Raw genomic sequence first — 19,845 nt, 5'->3', positions numbered from 1 at the left:
TATATTAGAAATTAAAACTGAGCAATTAAAATGTTTATTAATTCACTTAACATAATAAACTTACCCAAGGTAACATAAATAAGATTGCTTTTTTTTCTTAATAAAAAGCAGCTATTTATTTATTTTTTATTTTTAAAAGAAGATATTTTGAGGCATGGCATTGTTATATATACTTACGGATCTTGCTACTGTCTGACTTAGAAGTCAGCTGGATTCTCATATGTGCTTCTGCATTCTCTCTGTTGCTATAGATTCTTTTGTTTCAAGTGCATGAGGCTAGTTAGCTTCACAGAGATACATAGTTCAAAAAGAGTATTTTAATAACTTTTTACAGATTGTCTTTCACATTAAACAAAACTGCACAAGTAGTAGTTTCTTAAGAATCTAGGAAGATCAAATCTTGTTGATTTCTGAGGTGATCATCAAAAACACTAAAAGGTTTACATAGTTTGAAGTAATGCGCAGGATAGTTGTATTAGACTTCATAGGTATTTATTTTAGGGAGGAGTAGGCATGGAATGGTATCTCTAAGCCCATTGGAAAATTAGGGAGCATTCTCATATGCTTTTGAGTTTCAGAGTTGTTTTTTCAAATATATGTCATAAAGGGATCTGGTGAACTATGTGACTCCTCTGTTACCTGCTAGGAAGTTAACCAATTTGTATGTTCATTGCTGACAAGAAAGAGAAGTAGCAGATCATCATTTTTAGAGGAGAAAATTCTAAGGAAGGAAAAAGAATGTGATAGTAGTAGCAATAGCTATTGCCCAATAGGGTAGCAAGAAGTACCGGGTCTTCATTTTATACACACGCACCCCCATACACACAACTCAAGTTTTGAGGAAGGTAAATTACCCTCTAACAAAGGATGTTAACACCTACAGACTATTATTATAAGTAGTAGTTAAAAGAGGGGCATTTGACTAACTTGTAATCTAATATCCTAATTTAGATTGGAAACTTCTCAACTTTAAGGGGATGGGAACTCCATTAATAAGTGGTGTTCTTTTTGTCAGTGTGTAGGTATATTGTTAGAGCCATGCAGTGACCATGGTGATGGTGAAGATGACTGTCTTGAGAGGTAAGCATTTTTTCTTGTTGCTGCTAATTAACTATTCATTTTGAAAATTGGAGTTCTTAACAGATTCTGGGGTGAATTTTTTAGATGAAGCTTTCTGTTACAGCGTATATTTTAGGTGAGCAAACAAAACCAAACGTCTTATTTTGATGATAAGTGTAAAGCATATTGGAACTTCCCAGATGGCTCAGTGGTAAAAAATCCGCCTGCCAATGCAGGATACTCAGTTTGGACCCCTGGGTTGGGAAGATCCCCTGGAGAAGGAAATGGCAACCCACTCCAGTATTCTTGCCTGGGAGATCCCGTGGACAGAGGAGCCTGGTGGGCTACAGTCCATGGGGTCACAAAGAGTCAGATAGGACTGAGCTACTGAGCTGCAGCAGCAGCATAATGCATATTAAGTGTCCATAAATATTCAGAGTAGATGCAGGTTAAGACAGGTGTTATAAATTGGAAAACATTCAGAAATTAGAGCACTGCCTTCTTGGAAACACTTCAAACTTTTCACTTGATTTGTAGAACAGTTTGGGAGTTTACTAAATACTCTGAATACATGCTTCAGTGAGTTAATTCATAAGTCTTGGAACTGTGGACAACTAACTGAAAGACTGTAACATATTTGCCTCAACAAACATATAGGGATGTTTTTGCTCCTATTCCCGTCCCTCTGTGTGTCCCAGTACAGTCCTGTGCAGTTAGTGCTTGTTTGTGTCCTTGACTAGCGGTAATGGAAGGGGGCATTCCCTAGGCAATAAGTCTTTTGACTATATGTAGTCCCCATAGATACTTGATAGAGTCCCTTTGAACAGAAGCTTTTTAGAATGTTTTAAAATAAGTTTTGGATGTCGTTACTCTTTTCATGATTCGTTAAGACATTGCTAAAATATGTGGATAATTTTCTTAAGAATGACAGTTTGATCTTCTGAAAACACATCAGTAATGAAGTTGCAGACTAGGCTGTAAATACTGAGAAATCCCATACAATGTTACTGATTTGGTGGTAGCCTGTTGGCAAGGGTAAACTTGCATCAATGTTGTTGTCTCTCTTAATTGTGAGTAGAAAATGTGTTCTCTGAGAATTCAAGTAAATTCTTTGGAGCCATGTCTCTGGAGCATCCCCCTACACTGAAGGTACACAGATTTCCTGCTTACAGCAGCTCCTTGTGCTTCCTTTCAGGAGGCAGGAATGATCCTCTTCCAGCCCAGGGAATATTGGAACTATGGGCTGAAGATAAAAGATTAACAGCATTAACAGGCATCCCCAAAATGATGACATCTGGATTTGATAGAACAATAAGGATCCATCTAGTGAGGACTCAAGCTTTTTTGAGAAAGCTCTTTCCTCTTCAGCTTACGTATAGATTAGCAAACTGGTTTTTAGACCAAAACATTTTCTCGGTTAGGTAGATTACATTTTACTTGTTTAACCCTCATGTTTCTCAAATTTAGATGATTAGGTCTTTCAATCTGTTAGGCTAGAATTTAACTCATTCCCCAATTTGTTCCCACTCTTAAGAAAAAGAGGGCCTTTGTTTGCCGGGGAGTTGAGTTTGTTTTCCATGTTCCGCAGACAAGGTAATTATGTATATATGAGGAGCTGACTTGCCACATTTAGCTCAAGGCCTGTCTTCTGAGTGCAGTTTTATGGCGGGGAGGCGCAGCGCCTCTGAGTGTCACTGTAGATTGCATTGGCACAGTGTCTGGGGATGAGAACATTCCTCCAGTCAGCATGTTGATAACTTACTGTGATACTGGATATTCTGTTGAGGTCAAGTAGGTAGAGATGATTTGTGACAGCTTGCTTTATCACTTGTTCTAGATAGGGATTAGTTTTTATAGGGAAATAAATGAATTGAAATTTTATAAAATTTCCTTTTAATGTGTTACCATTATGTTTTGAAGAAAGAGAGGTTTAGTTTTCAATTAGCAATAATCGCACCTCGGATAAACCTCATTGGCTATGATACTGCCACTGCGCAAACCTGAAGGAGAGGTTTAGAAGTAGTAACTTTGTTTTGATTGTAATAGAATACCATCAGATTTAAAATTTAGGACATAGCTATACCTTTAAAAAAAATCTTTAAATGGAAAAAGATGTCCCAGAATATGGAAGAATGAAGTCAATTGGTTAAAACTATTACTTATTTTATAAAATCTTTTCCATTATATATTCATTTCTTTTGTTTTTTTATTTATTGTGGATTATATTTTTCCTTTTAAAGTGCTTTTCATTTTGGGGAGTGAATGTGTAAGGGAGTGGTGAATGTACTTAATTTTTCTGAACATGAACTGATTCTCTGGATATTTTCAGCAGTGTGTGTTTTTCAGATATAGGGCTCCAAAGAATGGGCATATGTGCAGGTGTTATTTGCTTTTCTCACACTATAAATGCTATCTGTATGAGGAAGAGAGGAATCAAGATAAGAAATATGCAGTGATAGTAACCAATTTATTCTTAAAAGACTAATAACTTTACTTGATTTTTAGGAAAGAATATTTGTCATTTGACAGTGATAAATTGTCACACTTGATTCTGGTAAGAACGACTTTTCTTTATGGTTCTTTAAAATTTGACTAGGTTTAATCTACCAGTTATTGTATCTGGCTTTTGACTCTTGGGTTTAATAGGTTTAAAGGAGATTTAAATGCAAATACTCTTACCAGTTGTTTTACAATCAAGCAGCAACTTGATTTGCCACTTTTGGTTTTTGGTTTGTTTTTGCTTTTGTTTTCTAATTTGCCACTTTTGATCGCAAGAAACTTGTTTATGAAAACAGTTTCCTCAGTTTGGGATCCAAACTTTGTCTTGAATGCTGGGAATGGGACAGTTGCCTATGTAGGCACAGTAAACTAATGAGGACCACAGAAGAACATAAGCTGGTTGTTTTTAAATAGGGCGTGAAAAGCTTCTTGTTTGTGAAATGTATTCTTTATTTTAAAATACAGGATTCTAGTAGCAAGATATGTGATTTGAATGCCAACACTGAATCAGAAGTGCCAGGAAGTCAAAGTGTTGGTGTTCAAGGGGAAGCAGCATGTGTCCAAATTCCACATTTAGATCTGAAGAATGTTTCTGATGGTGATAAATGGGAAGGTAATTTTACCCACACACATTATTTTTTCTGATAATGTTATTTGTAACTGAAATTACCCAAGGCAGTAATGAGATTACTGCCCTTTTCTGAGCAACCTTATTCGTTTTTATTTGATTCATATAATTTTACTCAAGTGCGCTAATGAAATTATGGGACAGTTATCTCATTTGAATTAATTCTTATCTGATCCATTAGCTCTGAGGATGGATGTTAAAACATAAAGAAAATAAAATCAAGGCTAGGCTTTTGTTAATTGTTAAACTAGGTGCTATCTCCCAGTTTTTGGAAGTCCAGTATGTTAGGGTTTAGGGATCTCACTACTTTAAATAGAGAGCCTATAATACAGCTACCTTTTCTTTATAATCAAAAGAAATACATTTAAAAAGAAATTATCTTCAGAGGTATTTGTAAGTGAATATTGTACTCTGTCCCTGTATCTCTGTTAGGTTTTGAAGGTATGGGAGCAGGGTCCTAACAAGTTTTACAAAGGAGAAAAATTTTAATTTTAACTTAAAAAGGCAAAACCACATGGGTTAGAACTCAGCAGATGTGTATTTAAGACCTTCATTTCATAGTATGTAAGTTTTTTTTTAATCAAAAGGAGCAAAAGCTATAAATAAATACCAAATGATTCAGTGAATGATCGGCATGCAGAAGGGTTTAATGAGGAGTATATGAATATCTACTGTTCACTTTGAAATCCACGAAGAAAACAAGATGGTTAATGGAATGGGAATGTTATGAAGCAAGTATAGTAAAATGTTAATAGTAGAATCTAGGAGATTGAAATATGGATGTCCTTTGTAAAATTCTCTAAAAACTTTGCTGTGTATTTGTAAACTTTCAAATAAAATGCTGCAGTTGAGGAGTAGAAATAAGACGCATATTTGGGTCCGGGGGGGCCTCTGGATCATACTCTTTCCTTATGTAAAGAGATAAGGAGACCACTCAGAAATCTTAAAGTTACATATTTGTTCACTTGAATGACGATCCGTTCGTAATCTCATCTTTGGCAAGTTAGCCAATGGCATATAGTGGCAGTAACGAGGAATTGCAATGCCAATATCATGTACTCCTTTTGCCACCTCAAGTCTACACACCTGATCACATTTGGAGCATTTTTATTTATTTTTAAGGTATAGCCAATATTTTAAAAGCACCAACCAAGTCATTCTGCCAGTCTTTACTGTTGTCTTTAAACCCCCACTCCTCCCTTTTTGGTCTAAATGTTTGGCATGCCCAGTGGTGTATTATGTGTCATAACTTAGACTAAATCAGGAAGTTATCTTCCATTTACTTTGTTCTGGGTTATTCAGGATGTTTGGGGTTTATGAAGATGCTCCCCAGGGTTAGGGATATATTAGCATTCTGGTGGCAATGAAGATCAAATGTCCCTTTAAGTTACTCATCCTGGCATAGTTACTGAGGAGTGGCGGTCATCAGAGCATCCTTTGAGCTGTAAGTTAGGGAAGGAGTCTCTGAAAGATGAAGCTGGGCTTCTGACAGCATTTAATGCTGCTGCTTTTTGGAGGATGTAGATAAAGAGCCCTTTACAGTCCTTGGTCTGAGGGTCCTGATCTTGTTTAAGCATAGAAGACCATTTGTTTTCCATTGTCTGAGGAGATAGGACATTCTCTGTCCAGCTTCAGCTTTCTGAGGGCTTCCCTAAAGCGAGCCTGATGCTAGGCTCTCTTTTGTTGCCTTGTTGGAATCCACCATTTACAGATTGTGGTGGTAGGGAAGGGAAGGTCACTATGTACTCCTGATCCCTGATTTTCAGTGTCTGAGCTGTCCTGGCTCAACAGCTGTGACAAGTCCACATAGACCTCCTGCTGGCTTTTCCAGGAATACGGATCAGTGACTTTCAGAGAGTCAACAGCAGTCGACACCTGAGTGAACTTCTCAGCCATGAACTCTGCATGTGCTTGGGAGAGTGGCTGTTAGCAGACCATGTTGTTCTTTCCACTTGTGCCCACAATACAGAGACTGATTTTCCATAACTGGGAGTTTAGGATATTCTAAAATAATAGTCTTCCTCAAGAAACCAAATTACTTTAGATCTGCATACCTTGGAATAAGCGATGTACCCCGTTTGAAGTGACCTATCAGAGAAGTAGGGTGTCTTCAAATGGAGAACCATCTCATTCTTCCTAAGTATGTGGGTTTAGGTTTTTTGTATTGTTCCAAGGGTAGTCAGCAAAATGCAGTTAGCGAGTGGGTAGCACATGTCTGCCACCAGTATGCATTTGTAGCCATCCAAAGGTCTTGGTTTTTAATGGAAGTGGACATCTTTACTTCAGATTCTTTCCTGCTGACTCTTGTATGAGATAACAGTAGAATCTTTTCACAGAGCAAAGCCAAGGGAGATATTTTTCTGTCAAATTATTTATACTGAAAAGCTTCCACAGTACCTGATTAAGTTTCCATTTCTTCAGTTTTATGTTTGAGTTTTAATAGAACAGCCCTACTTTAATTTTTTTGCCTTGCTTGCTGAAATGGAAATGTATGTTTGTGTTTGTTTTTAAAGTTTGGTTAGTAGTAATTTCTTTGAATAAAGTTTTTGAGCAGAATGCCTAACTGGTTTTAGGGAAATGTTTTTGGTATCTTTGGCTTTGTGTTAGTTATGTGTATGGTTTGTTCTGACTGTGCTGTGTGTTCACTTTAGTATTTTTTGCCATTTTTTCCATTTTATTAGCGTCATGCCCTATCACTTTTCCCCTCATTGATTTCAAAACAATGCATCTGCAGAGAGATGGGGAGGGTAAGTATGGTTCACCATAGTTTAGCTTTTTTGCCTTTTTATGGTTCACTTTGTTTGCCTTTTTATTAGCCCTTCTCCTGCTGTCCCCAAATATTAGGAAAACTGGGTTAAGCATGATACCCAGAAAATACTGTTTTTTGTTAGTTCCCTCTTTTCTTAAAACAGGAGATTTCTCATAAAATGTTTATTACCAGTTACTTATTTTCTGGGAAGCAGGTACAAGGGTTGCTTTGAAAATCACTTTATTGCTGGGTTTATTACGGGATTGCACGCTATGTACCCAATTTTTAGTTATCAGATTGATCTGGGCTTTAAAAACTAAGTTGATTATGTTCTTATTATACTGAAAAAATGTAGTGCTTTAAATTGCTAATGCATAAAGTTAAACTATTATTAGTAGCAGTTCATAGGTATTGTGTGAAAACAAAGAAAACGTCATTCTTGCTTTTTGACACTGTCAAGCCAATTTTTGCATCCTAAAATACTTAACTCATTTTTGCTATTAAAAGCCAGAGCATCAAAAATTTACACTGTAGTCATATATTAAGTTAATGTGAAGATGGAAAAGTCCCAATCCTCTCCCCAAATCAAGGGATACTTGAAGATAATTTTGTATTTGGAGTATATTTGTGGGTTGTGTGTTTTATCTGTATGTGTTCTGTATGTAATCAAGCCTTATTTGTGCAGAGACATCAGATACCTCAACACAGCTTCATTTGAGAACTTACAGGATAGCTCCAATAAAATAAATGTGCTTAAGGAGTACTGCTATTAAATTTTGTCTTGTTAATACTTTTGGGTTTAATTATTAAAATATGTATTATACACAGGAATCCTGTAGCAGAAAATAACCACCTCTGTTTAATGTTAGAGTCCAGGTACTGTCAGGTGAATTAGCTGCTTGTTTATATATGTAACAGTTCTTTTGTTGGAGTCCAAGAGCTCCATTTGCTGAGTATTCTGAATAGCATGGGGAATAGCTTCCACTTCTTAACATAGTCACTTGACAGTGAGGGACAATTTATTCATCTGGCAGCATTTGGCTCAGTTAAATTCCCAATTAAGAACTGTTAAATGTTTACTGTTTCTAAATGAAGACTTTTCCCTACTTGAAAAATAGCATTTAGTATAATTTTGAAGAGCTTGACAGTGTCCCTTCTTGCTTTGTGACTGGGTTCAGAAATTTAAAGTGTAACTCCTTATGTGAAATTAGAACTGAAGTAAAAAGTAAAGCTCAGACAATTTTAAACTGTAGTAGGCTATATGAAGATCCTAGGATCCCATAAATATTATATGAACCACTACAGAATGATATGGTTTAAAGAACATATAGCTGATACTGTGTGACTTTTTTTCATACAGAACCAAGAGACCCATGGTACTATTCTTTGTGTTTGTTTTCCAGAGCCGTTTCCTGCTTTTAAGTCTTGGCAGGAAGACTCTGAGTCTGGAGAAGCTCAGCTGTCTCCACAAGCTGGAAGAATGAATCATCACCCCCTGGAAGAAGACTGTCCTCCAGTATTATCACATCGGAGTTTAGATTTTGGGCAAAGCCAGCGTTTCCTACATGATCCGGAAATGTTGGATTCCTCATCTAAAGCACTTTCTTTTGCTAGGTAAGTGATTTTTATGTTCATATGGGCAGTGAATCCTATCACATACCCAGGTCCTTTGAGAGATTTTAATCCTCTAGGCCTATAATTAAGAGCTTTTGTCCCAATTTCATGAAGCATGCTTTTGTGGTTTATTATTTTGAGTGGCCCTAAATTCTGAGTTCATTGAGCATCTATTAAGGTCTGCTCTCTAATAGACATCTTTCCGTGATGTATTTATTTTTTCATTCATGACTGAAATTGATCCTGAAAGTTAAAACGTTTCCTTTGTAGTTTGAACAATCAAAAGAGCTCTAAGCTGCTTGGTGTTTTTGTTTCTTTTCTGCATTTGACCAAGGGCCTTTTGAATAATTCCAGATTGTTTTCATTGCTACTGTGTTAGCTTTTTGTGGTCTCTAGCTTGGTTCAAGTTTCTTTTTACCACCTGTCCTTCAGTGTTAGGGGTTTAATTGCACTTAAAAAATTTACTTCTTGATAATAGTATGATGTTTTATCAGGGTGATAGGAGAGATGGTGTTGATAATTTGAAAATTTAACTAACAGTGTTTACCTCTTTTTTTTTTTTTTCAATCTCTTGTTTTAATTCAGGATTCGAAGATCATCCTTTAGTTCAAAAGATGAAAAAAGAGAAGACAGAACACCATATCAATTAGTCAAGAAACTTCAGAAAAAAATCAGACAATTTGAGGAACAATTTGAAAGGGAAAGAAATGGCAAAGTAAGTTTGTAGCACTGTCTGTTGTAAAGTAGATCTGTTGGAACTTAGAGGACATCCTCCCATCTCTTTCCTGGGAGAGAGAACTAATCTAAGATGTCCAGAAAAGTAGCACTCATATAGATCTGAGATCATATAGTTCCTTAGGCTTCTGATTCTGGACCAGTGTTCTTGCCATTGTACCACTGAATTTTTATATTTCTGTTGGAAAGGAGCTTGTTGAATTTTAAGGCAAATACTTTACACTGACAAATTATATTAGTGCTATTTCTGCTCCCTTAAAAACCACAGGTAGCCAGGGGAGGTGGGGGTGAAGGGGTAAGGTATTTGATCGTTAGAACATGTGAAGTAGGAAAAGTCTTATGCTTGAACTCAGAAGATGCTTAGTTAGATCTGCTTTCTGCCAGTTGCTAGACCATCCTCTGAGAGAGCTTTACTTAATATCTTACTTAAAGTAAGATAAATGAAGATTGAGTGAAATCTCTGCTGTGAACACTGTCAAATACTATTTGAGCAGAAATTAAAATAACCTTTGGGAATTCCCGGGCAGTCCAGTGGTCAAGACTCCATACTTCCGTGCAGGGGGTGAGGGTTCAGTTCCTGGTTAGGGGACTAAGATCCTGCATGCCACACTGCGTGCTGCAAAAAAACAAAAAAAAACACCCCAACAATAATAACAACCCCATTTTGCATACCCACAAAGATTTTAATGATTATTTCTTTTTTTTTAGAATCTCATTTATTAATTTTACTGAGGTATTAACAAGTTTCTTAAAAACATTATATTTATGAAGGAATAGTGTCAGTCTGTGAGTAGATTTATAGTCGTAGAGTTGTAGGTTGGATTATCTGGGAAGCATTCTGAGACAGCTTTCAGTGCATGCCATTTCAAGGGAGTGTTAGGGAGAATTGCAGCTGTAAGGAGTAAGGCAGCATGGTTGAGAGGAGAATGTAGACCTGGGATACAGTTGCATTCATGGCCTCAGCCTGATTCCACAGTGTTTCAAGCTAGGATGGCCAAGTTAAGATGATTCAGGATTGACTGAATTAAGATGAAGAAGCCAGGCTTTTTTAATCCTATATAACCAGTCATGGATGTGAGCTGCTCCGGAGGAGGGGGTTTTGACCTTGGGCCAGGCAGCTCATGTAGTCAAAGGCAGTTCCCAGAGAGGGACTTAGCACAGACAGGGGTTGATGAGTGCATAATCTGTGATTTTGTTTTTCTAATTTTTCAGCCCTCCTACAGTGATATAGCAGCCAATCCAAAGGTATTAAAATGGATGACAGAGCTCACCAAACTGCGAAAGCAAATTAAAGGTATAAAATGGGCCATTTTTCAATATAATTGCATTTTAAAATATTATTTATAGTAATATCTGAGCATTATAGTTATAATTTTTGATAACTTTAAATCTTGAACACTGGCAAAATAAAAGTTCTCTTGTTCTTTTATTAGTTATAATCAAAGTTGAAATACTGTATTGTTTTCTTCCAGATATCTTTCCTCTTCTTTTATTAGTAATAGCCTTTTGATGGATGCTCTAGATGATACAGTCATAGGTGGTATTGTATTGTGAAGTTTATTTGAATATTTCAAATATTAAGCAGTTTTGAATTTGGGTAGGTATTAAGAATTTTTGATGGGTATTTCATCTAAGACTAAGAATATCTAATCATCAATCATTTATACTACAAAGACTAAATTGTAAGTTATGTTGAATAAAAAACTGGGTCTTGTGTTACTGGGTGTCAGCCTAGCATAGTAGTTGCTAAGAAACATTTACTTTGTGGGTATTCAGTGAACATGCTTTTTAATAATTGTTAATACTTAAAAAATTATCTGTACCAAGTGTGGGTGTATAAGTTGGAGCATCACATTTGGTTTACTCATTTGAATTTATAAAATAAAAATTTTAATGTCTATAAGTACCAAGTTATTGAAAACATCTCAGGTTGTAGCAGTGAACAAGACAGAGTCCCTGTTGTCACTTGAGTTTATTTACATTCTTGTGGTTAAGTAAGTTCTCCTACTTATTTATAATTTTCCTTTACAAATTCTATAAAAAATTTTCTCATTTAACACCAGTTTCCAACCATCAGTGAAAATCACTACTTTGAATGTATTACTAATGAGTGTCATTAAAATATTAGCCTCCTAATTTCCCAGTTTTCTTTCATTCTTACTGTCCTATGGTAAGTGCATTCTCTGCATCCAGAATTATTTTTTATTAAAAAAACTATGTACTGTCTTTTTTTATAACTCTTCAGTGGGCTTCCTTTTCCACTTAGAACAAAGTTCAAACCCTTTGCTGGCTTTCAAGGCTTTCTATACTCTGCCCTTTTCCCCCATTTTATCACTTTTCCTTATTTGCTGTTTTTTTAAATATGTCATGGTTTAGGAACATTGACTTGACTGTTGCCTCAACTAAGGAGAAATGTTCTTCACCTAAATCTTCTATACTAGGTTAGTCCCTTTTTATTCCATGTTCAGCTAGGGTGTCACCATATCAGAAAGGCCTTCTTTGTCAGTTCCATCCAAAGGAGTTGCTCTTTCAAAAAGCTTGTCACTTTAACATTGTGACATCATTCTATTTTATCTTCTTTATAGCACTTAGCACTAATTGAAATTATTTTATGAATCTGATTACTTACTTTTTGTTTTTTATTTCCTGAATATATGACAACAGAGACCATGTCTGTTTGTTTACTGCTGTTATGCTCATCAGAGGATTTTACTCTAGTAGGCATTCTATGAATATTGGTTGAAAGAAAAATCGTAGAGTTCTCCTGTTGTATATATATAATTTAAATATTTCATGTGACCTTGAAATACCTGAGCCTATGTGTTGTCGATGTATACTTTCTTCTTGTATGTCTTGCGTTTCTTTTAATTTAGTTGCATTTTAGTTAAAATCAGTAGTACTGATTTATCCTCTTGGTTTTAAAATGTAGATGCAAAACACAAAACCTCTGATGGAGAATTTGTACCTCAGACACGTCCACGTAGTAACACTCTTCCAAAAAGCTTTGGCTCTTCTCTAGACCATGATGATGAAGAATATGAAGATGACTCCAAGGTCATTCATAAGGAGAAGAAGCCATCTAAGGAAGCAACACTTGAACTTATTCTGAAAAGACTGAAAGAAAAACGTGTCGAGAGGTGTCTTCCAGAAGATATCAAAGTAATCTTGAACTATGGTTTTTGCCCAGACTAGCCTTTAGAATCACTGAAATAAAATAATTATGATAGAGGCATAATGATGTCTAGGTAATCTGCTGCCCTGAGTCTACAAGTTTGCAGTTAAGAAAAATGTTTTTATCAGCACAACAGAAGTACCTGAGTCACAATAATAAAACTAAGAAAACTTGAATGTGATCTGTTCACTTATATTGGAAGCAGTTAGCAAGATGAGTGTGTTTGATATACCTGAGTTTGAATCTTGGCCTTGTATCTTAGTAGTTGCATGTAATAAACTCTTGGCTTATGCCAGTTCCTGACTGTGCATTCTTCCAGTGAATCCCTTCAGTAGCCATGTGACTGTGATTATGTCCATTAAAATAACACAGTATGGCTATGAGGACTAACAATGCGTTTTCGTGATGAACCATTACTCAGTATAACCTATGCTTAGGGCAGTCCTGGCCAAGGCACTTGGCACCCAAGATCATTTATCAGTTGAAGTTTGCTGAAGGAGTGCAGAGGTCGATTGCTTCAGGTGAACTTTTGTCAGGTAGTGATGAATCCTGATGTGCAGCCCTCTCGACAACAGAGTACACCTCATGGTCTCAATATTAGTCTTTCTCCCTTCAAACAGAGCTGGGCTTAGAAATTCTAGTCATTGCCCTCCCAAGTTTTTCTTGGTTTTGCTTTTATGTTATACCAACCTCCTCTCCTCCCCACCCCCTTTCCTATAAATGATTTTGATTGGATTAGCTTTATTCAGATTCATTCTCCTAGGTTTAAGATTCAAACTTGAAGTTGAAATTAGTGTTTTACAAAGTCTACACTCAGCTATCCTTTACTGAGTGTACTTAATATAAAATACTTGTTATAGAAAGTACATATCCTCTGAATATTTTTTTTTTTACCTTTTATTTTCATTCTGGTGGTAAAGAGGGTCGTTTTAACCACTCCTGGTAGTAACTGGAAGGCTTCCCTGGTGGCTCAGTGATAAAGAATCTGCTTGCAATGCAGGAGATGTGGGTTTGATCCCCAGGTGGGGAGAATCCGTGGAGGAGGACTTGGCAACCCACTCCAATATTCTTGCCTGGAAAATCCCATGGACAGAGGAGCCTGGTGGGCTACAGTCCATGGGGTTGCAAGAGAGTCAGACATGGCTTAGCGACTAAACAACAACAGAGAGTAACTGGAGAGTTTGTTTGGATTAAAGTATAGTCTGTGGAACATTGGTTCATTGGTATGTTAAAGATCATGCTGTGGAACAGAGGGAGAGGGGGTTATGGGCAAATAAATTTGGGGCTCCTGCCTACTACCACTGGAGTACTAAAAGATGTCAGAAGAGTATCTTATGTATCCAGATGAAGGGGAGCAGAAATCAAAGCGTAGAAGTATAGGGTCACAAATCGATATTGTTGAGCTCTTTTCAGGAGCTTTCCACTGTACTAGTACCAAATTTTCTTAATAGTTTAGGAGAAATACCAAGTTATAAGATCTATACTTGTGTGTGCATGCGTTTTGAACATGTGCTCACACAGAACAAAATTATAATGCTAATAAAAGATTATGTGCACTGGGAAGACCCAGAGGGATGGGATGGAGAGGGAGGTGGGAGGGGGGATCGGGATGGGGAATACATGTAAATCCATGGCTGATTCATGTCAATGTATGGCAAAAACCACTACAATATTGTAAAGTAATTAGCCTCCAACTAATAAAAATAAATGGAGAAAAAAAAAGATTATGTGCAAAATTAAATGATAATAGGCCTTTATTTTGTTTATTGTGTGCTGAGAAGGCACTGTGTAAATGCCTTTACAATGTATTAACTTGTTTAGTTCTCATTAGAATTCTATGAGATAGGTGAAAGTGAAAGTCGTTCAGTTGTGTCTGACTCTTGGAGACCCCATGGGCTATGCAGTCCATGGAATTCTCTAGGTCAGAATACTGGAGTGGGTAGCCTTTCCCTTTTCCAGGGTATATTCCCAACCCAGGGATTGAACCCCGGTCTCCACTTTGCAGGCAGTTTCTTTTTCAGCTGAGCCACAAGGGAAGCCCTATGAGATAGGTGACGTTATCCCCGTTTACAGATTAGGATATTGAACAAAATGAAGGTAACTAACCCAAGTTCACTAAGCTCTTGTATTCATAACTTATTCAGATAAAACATTAATCAAACCACCAAAGGGATTGGTACCTAGTTACCAGAAGACCAGATTGTCCAGGAGACTGAAAAACATTGCCTACAAATCCATAAGCAAAAGATGTGTTCTTATTAACCTAAGCTAGAGTAATGGGCTGATCCTTTCAACCAAATTACTTACATTGCTGAAGGGAATGATGTAGCTAATGAGAGGGTTTTTTTTTTAAATTCTAGAAAATGACAAAAGATCATTTGGTAGAAGAGAAAACAACTCTCCAGAAAAGTCTTCTTTATTATGAAAGTCAACATGGAAGGCCGGTAATGTTTCTCTTGATGAAAAGATTTGATTTTCTTTCTTACAGAACATGAATCACTTTTGTGGCCCACATCTTTGAGCTGTTTCTTAGAGCATTGTTTCCTACATTTGGATAATTGCCTGCTTATTTAAAATAACTTTTTAAAAATTGGCGGGAAGTCATATTGCCTAATATTTTAGAAATTATAGATTTCAGATGACTAGGTGATTTCCGTTTTTCTTGCTTCAGGTGACCAGGGAAGAAAGGCATATTGTTAAACCTCTCTATGATAGATACAGACTTGTAAAACAGATGCTGACAAGAGCTAGCATCACTCCTGTCCTTGTAAGTAAAACATGCGAGTATTTATCTAGTTCATTTTACCAAGACCCACTCTTGCCAAAAAAATCCACATGGTAGTATATTGGAGAAATACATAGCCAAGGTAACAAGGATTGTGTATGTAAGGTGAGGTTACTGCTTTTAAAATAATAGGAAATTAATAAGTGCCTACTACTATCTCCCAGGCACTCTTACAAGCGTTTTAATCCATGATTATGTTATTAAGTCCTGACAAGTTAAGTTACAGCAGATAGAGGATGGTAGCCTCATTTCACAGGTGATGAAATTGAGACTCAGGAGTGATGTGCCCAGGGTCATCTACTTATAGAATTAAAAACTCATATTTCAGACCCTTGTCTAATTTCTTTCCATTTAAATTCAAGTCTTTGAAAATACATTACTCTTGTGATGGCTATTAGTTCCCTTAACTGCAGAATAATATAAACCTATTTTTTCATCTTTTTAAATGAAAAAGTCTATTAAAATAATATTATATATTCATATATATGTGCATTTTTTTAAGAAAAAAAAAGAAAACTCTTAATAACTTACATGCATATTGAGTGCTATCTCTAAGTTAACCATTAGGTGGTAGGGCCTGTGTCTCAGGCTCTAATAGAAGACAGCATGTAGCTCATTCTGCATCAGGGAATTCATTCTTTGGTACTTATAGTTTGCTTAAACTTGCTGGCCATTTTTATGTTGATGGCCTCTTGAATAGGGGTTCCCTTTAGGCTTTGACATTTTGCCCTTACAAAAACATTCTTTTATAAACTGACCATTTTTTTAGTTGGCTGTCACTCAACAGAACTTTATTTAGATACTAGCAGTTTTCTTTGAACAGTGAATCATGTATAGTTTATACTCTTTTCACACATAGCTAGTTTATTTAATACTGATTTTATCTTTTGATTACAAAGTGTTTCTGTGTGTCATTGACATTTTCATAATTCCATAATAGTATAATTAGTCTTTGAATTTATTTATGAAAATCACCTTAGAATTCCACAGGTTTGTCTTTAAAAACTGAGTCTAAAAAAAAAAAAAAACTGAGTCTATAGGAAGCATTTCTAGATCTTATGGACTCCTAAATTTGACTATCATAAAGAAAAATTTGGAGTCTAAAAGTTAAGCCAAGACAATAGGAGAGAATCATTTTTCCAACTGCCAACTGGTACTGGCAGTTCCTCACAAATTTAAACATTGGGTTACTATATAACATAGCAATTCTCTTCCTTGGATATACCCAAGAAAATTGAAAACATTTGTCCACATAAACTTGTAGGCACGTCTTAAAAGTAGCATTATGAACCATCCAGATTTGCAGCCAACTGATAGGTAAATATGATGAGGTATATCTGTATGGTGGAGTATTATTTGCCATGCAAAGGGATGAAGTACTGGTACACACTATGACATGGATAAATCTTGAAAAACACTTAGGCTAAGTGAGAAAAGCTGGACACAAAGGCCACTTCTATGAAACATCTAGAATAGACCAGCCCATTGAGACAGAAAAGAGATTGTTGTTTGCCATGGGCTAGGGAGAGAGGGCTAATGAGTACAGTTTCCTTTTAAGGTGATGAATTGTTCTAGAAACAGATAGTGGTGGTGGTTGCACAACTTTGTGAATATACTAAAAACCACTAAATTGTATACTGTAAAAGAGTGAATCTTATGGTATATGAATTACATCTTAGTGAACTGTTATTTTTTTTAAAAAGAAATATAGAGGGGTCCTCAGACCAAGAAAGTTGATAGCTTTGTTAAAAAGAAAAAATGCTCCCAATTAAATTATCAGTAACACTTCATTAGTTAGAATTTTAAAAACATTCATTGAATGAGCTCTTTAGAATTACCTAGACATAAATTACCATTTATCACTCTTATGCATACATAACAAGTAAAAAGCAAAAATATGGTCAGAAATTCCTAAAAACTTTAAAGCATATGGTTAGGAATTTGAAAATAAAGATTAAGATCGTTAAAATAAAGTTTAAGATCTGTTATACTTTATTTTATCTGTAATAACGAAGTGAATCTTCCTTAAATACTAAAAATGTGACATTTGTATGTTTATTGTCACAGGGATCTCCATCCACCAAGCGAAGAGGTCAGATGTTACAGCCAATCATAGAGGGAGAAACTGCACATTTTTTTGAAGAAATCAAGGTAATCCTTAAGAGAAATCATTCTGTGATCTTTTTCCTAAAGGAAAAGTTGAAACCATGGCATGTTTGATTCTCTGTTTGCATATATATATATTTAGGAAGAAGAAGAAGATGGTGTTTGTCTGTCCTCTGAGTTAAGTGATATCTTGAAAACTGCTGTACAGGCACAGTCGTCATTGGATAACTCAGAATCTGATGTTGAAGAAAATCAGGAAAGACTGGCTCTAGATCTCCGATTGTCAAGTACTCGAGCAGCTTCTATGTATGTATGCCGGTTTGTGATTTTAGCCTATTTATGTAAGAAATACTCAAAAAATTTAGTGTTAAATAATTGAATACTTGGAGAGAATGAATACAGTGCTCAAGAAATACAATGATTTTAGAAAATGTGCTTTACAAAATATGTTATTCACATTTTCTGAATTGAAAATTAGTGTGTGATAAAAATTAAAAGAAACTATAAAGTCCTACATTTGCTGTATGACAGAGTGCTGGAACCAGCTGAGAGTTATCTGTTAGTTTATGCTCCATCAGCGTCTTTACTTGATGTGGCCTTGGATTCTAATACTTAGCCCTGGCATCACTTTAGGATCATGTGGAATGTTGTTTTGTTTTTGTTTTAAGTACTTAATGCTGAGCCCTACAAGCAGCTATTCTGATTTAATTGCTCCAAGGTGAATCTTAGACATTGGTTATTCCAGAAGCTCATCAGCTGAGTTGATTTTGCAGCCAGGGTTAGAAACACTGTTAAGAACATGGTGAATTTAAAGTACCCTTTCAAATGTTTTCTTCCCATTTCAATTTTAGGCCCGAATTACTGGAACAACTTTGGAAAGCCAGAGCTGAAAAAAAGAAACTACGTAAAACATTACGGGACTTTGAAGAAGCATTTTATCAACAAAATGGAAGGTTTGTTTGAGCATCACAAAATTTAATTCTCTTTCTTCTTAAGTCACATGTCCTGCCCATATATTGAAATAAATAGATAAGAATAGAAATGTGCATTTAAGGATGCTAGCATTGAAAATAAAAATAAAAAACATTCTTTTATTCCTTGCAGCCCTGCTGTTAATGGAAAGAAAAAGCTAGAGCTGGAGTAAACAACATCTGACAAAATATATCAGTATTGTCCTAGAGAGATGTGGTTGAGTGGCAGTTATTTTAAGTTCCTTAATTCAGTATCTTTACCCTTTTGGAAGTGTTTGTGAATGAGATCTCCTTTTAGAAAGAGTCCCAAATGTGTGTGTTACTCTCAGTTAGTTTGGATTCTTCTACTGAGACCATAGCTGCCTAGACTGTGTGTTGTCTCATTCTAGGGACACATACTTCCAAGGTGTGTATTAGTGTGGCAGTCTTGTGGCTCCTATAATACAGTATGGCCAAGTGCCTTTATCTAACTGGGTAATGCACGGTTGACCCAGTGGGACTTTAAAAGTAAGGAAAATACATTCTAATTCAGACTGTGGCCAGAAGTGACAATTTATCTCAAGCCTCAGAAGAGTTTTTCCATGTTACCAGATGATCTTACCAAGCCATTAACTCTACAGTAGTTCTCCCGCATCAGTTTTGTGTCTGTTTCAGTTACACCATGATTAACTGTGGTCCAGAAATATTAAATGGAATGTTCTAGAAATGAACAGTTCATAACGTATAAATCGTGAACTGTTCTGAATAGTGTGATGAAATCTTATGCTGGCCCACCCAAGACGTGAATCATCCTTTTGTCCAGCATATCCTGCCCCTTAGTCACTCAGTATCCATCTCATTTATCAGATTAGCCATCACAATATCTCAGTTCCTGTATTCAGTTAATCCTTATTTAACTTAATGTGTCTCAAAGCACAGGAGTAGATATGTTAGCAATTCGGATATGCCAAAGAGAAGCCATAGAGTACTTCAGGTGAAAAGAGGGGTGAAAAGAGGGAAAGAAAAAGAAAATTCTAAAATCAATCAGTCACGGAAAAAAAATAATCATATGCTGAGGTTGCTAAGAACTATAGTAAGAACAAATCTATCCATGAAATTGTGAAGAAGGGAAAAGAAATTCGTACTAATTTTGCTGTCACACCTCAGACTGTAAAAGTTATGGTCCAATGCATGATAAATGTTTAGTTATTAATAATATGAAAAAAGGCATTAAATTTGTATAAGATGTTTGAGAGAGACCATGTTCGCATAACTTTTATTAGAGTGAATTGCTATAGTTATTCTGTTTTATTATTATTATTAATCTCTTATGTGTCTTAATTTATAAATTAAAGTTTATTATAGGTATGAATGTGAAGTATATATAGGATTTGGTTTCAGGCATCCACAGGGTTCTTGGAATGTATCCCCATGGATAAGAGAAAACTACTGTATTTGAGTCTTCAGTGTAGGGTGGCATGTATGGCTTAAAAAAAAAATCTCAAGTGCATTTTCCAAGTGCTTTCTAATTCTTTGTCTTATTGGGAA

At 35.9% G+C, this 19,845-nt stretch overlaps 1 protein-coding gene and 1 non-coding gene across 6 annotated transcripts in view; one reads left to right on the top strand and one right to left on the bottom strand.

Annotated features, from left to right (window-relative positions):
• FAM13B (family with sequence similarity 13 member B) overlaps positions 1 to 19,845 on the top strand; it is an 81,928-nt gene that overhangs the window by 59,191 nt on the left and 2,892 nt on the right. For 2 of the 5 annotated variants that reach the window (XM_043912860.1, XM_043912858.1), the window contains 13 exons: positions 1,016 to 1,080; positions 3,565 to 3,613; positions 4,024 to 4,171; positions 6,868 to 6,933; positions 8,339 to 8,549; positions 9,135 to 9,264; positions 10,497 to 10,578; positions 12,214 to 12,443; positions 14,817 to 14,900; positions 15,128 to 15,223; positions 17,309 to 17,392; positions 17,490 to 17,653; positions 18,199 to 18,300. In XM_043912860.1, coding sequence (XP_043768795.1) covers positions 1,016 to 1,080; positions 3,565 to 3,613; positions 4,024 to 4,171; positions 6,868 to 6,933; positions 8,339 to 8,549; positions 9,135 to 9,264; positions 10,497 to 10,578; positions 12,214 to 12,443; positions 14,817 to 14,900; positions 15,128 to 15,223; positions 17,309 to 17,392; positions 17,490 to 17,653; positions 18,199 to 18,300 — 1,511 coding nt within the window. The remainder of the gene's footprint in view (positions 1 to 1,015; positions 1,081 to 3,564; positions 3,614 to 4,023; positions 4,172 to 6,867; positions 6,934 to 8,338; positions 8,550 to 9,134; positions 9,265 to 10,496; positions 10,579 to 12,213; positions 12,444 to 14,816; positions 14,901 to 15,127; positions 15,224 to 17,308; positions 17,393 to 17,489; positions 17,654 to 18,198; positions 18,301 to 19,845) is intronic. The other 3 variants (XM_043912862.1, XM_043912859.1, XM_043912861.1) reach the window with 2 other exon arrangements.
• LOC122701213 lies at positions 2,925 to 3,061 on the bottom strand. The gene has a single exon (XR_006343036.1). It is a non-coding gene; the product is annotated as a U4 spliceosomal RNA (small nuclear RNA).

Source organism: Cervus elaphus, chromosome 9 (genome assembly GCF_910594005.1).
Source record: "Cervus elaphus chromosome 9, mCerEla1.1, whole genome shotgun sequence".
Classification (NCBI taxonomy): domain Eukaryota; kingdom Metazoa; phylum Chordata; class Mammalia; order Artiodactyla; family Cervidae; genus Cervus; species Cervus elaphus.
This window is presented reverse-complemented; position numbering and strand designations above follow the sequence as displayed.